The sequence below is a fragment of the Pomacea canaliculata genome, linkage group LG9 (genome assembly GCF_003073045.1).
Source record: "Pomacea canaliculata isolate SZHN2017 linkage group LG9, ASM307304v1, whole genome shotgun sequence".
NCBI lineage: Eukaryota > Metazoa > Mollusca > Gastropoda > Architaenioglossa > Ampullariidae > Pomacea > Pomacea canaliculata.
Genome location: NC_037598.1, coordinates 17,061,725 through 17,066,229, shown reverse-complemented (window position 1 = coordinate 17,066,229; position 4,505 = coordinate 17,061,725). Strand labels below are relative to the sequence as shown.

The 4,505-nt window shown below is 41.5% G+C and overlaps 1 protein-coding gene across 1 annotated transcript in view; it reads left to right on the top strand.

The window, feature by feature from the left end:
- LOC112572459 (dual specificity protein phosphatase 7-like) overlaps nucleotides 1–915 on the top strand; it is a 3,721-nt gene extending 2,806 nt beyond the window's left edge. Inside the window, exons 3-4 of the mRNA XM_025252153.1 lie at nucleotides 314–584; nucleotides 660–915. Coding sequence (XP_025107938.1) covers nucleotides 314–584; nucleotides 660–708 — 320 coding nt within the window. The 3' untranslated portion in view covers nucleotides 709–915. The remainder of the gene's footprint in view (nucleotides 1–313; nucleotides 585–659) is intronic.
- The last annotated feature ends 3,590 nt before the right edge of the window (nucleotides 916–4,505 follow it).

Below are 4,505 nucleotides of genomic sequence, written 5' to 3'. Positions count from 1 at the left end.
CGCGATTTTTTTTTCTGTTTTACTATTTTTAATTTTTTTATTCTGTTTTTCATGCAGGGGGTTTGGATTGTGTGTAAACTATGCCAGAATATTATCAGCCATGTAATGATTAACACTTAAGCTCCTCTATCTCTTAACTTTATTCTTCCTTCAGTCTGAACTCTGTTTTAGCAGGGTTATATAGTCTTTTTTTAGCATAAAGGTCTGTGAAGATAAAAAGAAATGGAGGATGTTCGTTTTGTAAAATCTCACAGCTCTGAACAATATTTCTGAATACATGTAAGTGTAAAATGTGCGCTTTTTTGTGTTTCAGATGAGGCACGACTCAACAAGCAGGGGGTACTGGTCCACTGTCTGGCTGGCATCTCCCGCTCTGTCACAGTCACCGTAGCCTATCTGATGTCTAAGCAGTCCATGTGCCTCAATGAAGCCTATGACTTTGTTAAGAAATGCAAGCCCAACATCTCTCCTAACTTTACATTTATGGGGCAGCTTCTTGACTTTGAGAAAGCACTACATCATAAAAATCACTGTGGCTGCAGTGCCCACCAATCTGATGATGACGATGGTGTACCACCAAGTGACCCACCCCGCGTCCCCCCCCCCACCCCCCCCCCCCCCCCTCCCCTTCCCCCCCTCTCCCCCTCCCCCCCCCCAACCTGTGACTCTGACAAAACTAGTCCACCATTTCAGAATAGTCCGCTTTGAAAAAAAAGTCTGAAGTAATGTTCTTCGACCCCAGATGTTCTTATAGTCTACCATTTCAGAATAGTCCACTTTGAAGAAAGTGAAGTTGAGTGTTCTTCAGCCCAGATGTCCATATAAGTTTGTCAGAGGATGGTTTTTTTAATTCTTGGAAGTCAGCAATCATACAATTTTAAAATGACTTGAGCATGCTTACCGTGAAACTATTTTGGTGAATGTCTTATGCCTTTTTATAAGAGGGTTAAAGTATCTTCAACGGTGAAGAAGATCTCACCGAGCTGTCGTCATGGAAACAAATGTCTTCCAGGCCTTGCAAACACATTTCCATGTTTGCAGACAATGACCTGTGTGATATAAGATGTTTGTGTGTGCACCCAATGCAATATATTTTGAGTTGCTTTGTGTGTGTCGGTGAATCCTATGTGTCATTTGCTGTGTTAACTTTGTCGGGAACGAATGTGAAGTGATAATGATTTGACAATAGAACATGCTTGTTCCTATGTGGCTGGTACAATGCAGCTTTTCTTAAGTTGAGAACAAGGGCCACAGCTTTTGGAGTTTCTTTACTGCACTAGCAACATGCGTGATTAGTCTTTCGATTGTTTTTCTATAAGAATACATGTATACAAGGCTGGCGAAAAGCCACAACAATGAGTTGGCAGCTAATTGTTGCTCTTCGGATTCATCTTCTATAAGTACAAATGTTCAAATCACGTCGGAGTAACTGAATAACTCATCGTGTATTCATTAGTCTTTTTGCCCACATGGTGTCAGACGTTAATAATTAATTCTCATTGCATATTTTAGTTTTCCATCATCTATTTTGTCTTTTGATGCCAGACATTTCTGTGCCAGTTGCAAAGATGCACGGTCCCAAATGGACGCTTGTCATCTTTAATGATCTTAAGGGATATATTGTCCAGTATAGCCATGTAATCATGGCCTATCTTCTTCCTTAGCTTCTTAAGTTGTGTGCAGTTGGAGGAACCTTCCCACCAATATATTAATAGACTTTTTTTTTTAACTTCTTGGTCATTCTTTATCAGAATCGTGTCTATTATTGTTGTCATTCCCACCTGTGCTACATGTTTGACCATGATTGTTCATCATAGTTTACATTAGATTCTTTTGTTTTCACTCTGAAAATAAGATCTATGATCATTCATAGAAACTGTTTACATATTCAGTATAAATTCTTGTCATTTTTGGCATCATATTTTGTGCCATTCAGCGTCAAACTTATTAGTGCTTATTTCATTCAATACTGAATTTCTGCTTCATTTGACACCAGATTTCTGTCTTAATCCAGTTTGATGATAAGCAATGATCAGATACAGAATGGTTTAGTGAGTTGTAAAAAATAATGTACAAATTATCCATGGTATTAAAAACATTCTGTGGTATTTACCTTAGTGAAGCATGAAAATGCAGTGTTTTGTCAGAAATCTGGTGTTAAGAACAAGCAGCAACAGCAGCTACAGCAGCAGCCTTATAAGGTCAGAGTTCATCTAAGGCTGCATCTAAAATCATTGTTTTTATCAGTGGATACCATTTAAAAAGTTGTTGTATGTTACAAAGTACCTCGTTATAAATTGAACGTTGTAAAGATATATTTTATAAAAAAAGAGAAATATACTGTTGATGCTTTAAGAAGAATGTTTTGTTTATGTAATGCTTAAAAGTAGAGAGGTTTGCATGTCAAGCATGGGTGCAAGTGCAGTTTGCTGGGTCATCTGCAGGTTGTGGCTGACATTCAAATTATATTAAGAGCCTAAACAACATTGGGGCTGCTCTCATTATACATCTTTGAGACCTGTAAAGGAGATCAGTGGGTGAAGTATGTTATATTGTAAATATAAGTTAAAATGGCTTTTAGTAAAGAGTCATTCCAGAAGCATCATGAACATTTAAGAAAAGCATTTGATGCAAAGCTGGTAGCTTGGAGTTCTGCAATTGCACTTCACTACTTCTCAAAATATTTGCGCACACTTACAAAGGGGAGAGTTGGGAGACCAAAGCAGACTTGGAAAAGAACAGTAGAGTGAGGCAAAGGACGTCAGAACCACATGGGTCCAACTGAGTGGGGCTGCCCAAAACCAGGTTCTCTGACTAGGGGGCATCATTATTTCATTTGTACATAGGCATTAATCTAGAAAGCAAAAGCAATGCTGGCAGATTAGTGAATGACCGATTCTTTCTTACGCGACAGCCTTAGAAAATGATGCCAGCCAGAAGTCTGAGAACTAAGAGCTGCACCTTAAATGCAGTAAACTGGTGCAAACACATTGCATATTAAGATACAGGGGAGATACAGATACTTTGGGAGCTCTTTTTATCATACATGCAAGGCAAAGACCATGTCAGTGGTAGTGTTACTCTTGTTTTTTTGTCGTCTTCAGATAACAGACATTTTCCTCCTTAATCTCTAGAACATGCTGGAAGACTTACTCTACACTCAACATGTACTCAAAATTTTACTTGGAAATCTAGCTCCACAATCCATTAGGTTCAGAAACTATTCAAACTGCAACAGGAAATGCAAAAGTTGTCTCTCAATCTGATACCCTTTTAAAGAAGAACCTGAATGGTTTGCGTTTTTTGCAGGTAGCGGTAGATGTAGGCGATATAAACCTAACCAGTAAATTTCAACCTCTAAAACCGGTCCGTTAATCAATTGTCCATTACCAAAGTACGCGATTCGCACCAGCGATCAATGAGCGCCGCTAACAGTGTACTACGTCACGCTAACAGTGTACTACGTCACGTTGGTACACCCTTCACAACATTGCCAGCAGTCAACACCAATCAGGGCGACAGTTCGGGTTATTCAGACGCTGAAAGTCTACATTTCTCGTGCTAAAGTAGAAAAGTTTAAAGTTTACTTAAAGAAAGTTCTTGTTGTTTTTAGAAATATCTTCTAAATAGCCAAACATGATGAGTGGCAAGGGAGAACAGAGGGAACGTGACAAAAACAAAAGAATGCACGTGGGATGCCCGAGCAATTCTTTTTCACATAAAATTTCTGCTCCACGTAAAGTTATTTACAACCTAAAGCCAAACAGTCGTCTTAGTTCGGGTTCAGTTAATGGACCCACAAGCTGACTGGAATCAGCCTTGACCTCTGTGCTATCGTCTCTGGGGTCATGTGTTGCGTGTCTGTGTACAGCAGTTGCTGCTAGGCCAGCCTAGTCTGGGCGCCACGGTTCGATATTCGTGTGGCGCAGCAATCCTCACCTCACCCCCCTACTCCACCCAACCGCCAGTCGGGGAAGAATGGGTACCAGGCTCCACAGAGGGTTGGAGGTAAGGTGATGGAGAGGAGACTGACCCCGAGGTTTCGAACACCTTACTGCCCAACGACATAAACAAACAAAAAAAAAGGAAAGGGGTTACGGGACGACCTTGACCTTTACACCTGCCTCACGCCGCTCCCATTCATCGTGACAGGATCGATGTCGGTGGGAATGGAGTTGGCGAGGTCTGTGTCAGGCATTGAGAGCGCAACCACTTCCGCCGAGACGCGTAGACACGCGCAGATCGAACTTTGCCAGATCAGCGATCTCGGCAACTTCTCAGCGGCGTGGGTCGAGTCCCAGGATCGAAGCGCCTTGCATCAATGGAGGATGGTGGGGTGACATACTTTTGTATTCATTTGACCTGAACGCTGTGACAAGACATCTGCATCAGAAGAACACAAACGTCCCTGTCGTGGAACCGATCAGGGTGTCAGATCTAACGGTTTGCAGTCACTGGGAGTCCATTGTAGTCACGGGGTGGGTGGTAGCAGCAAGCTCACTGCT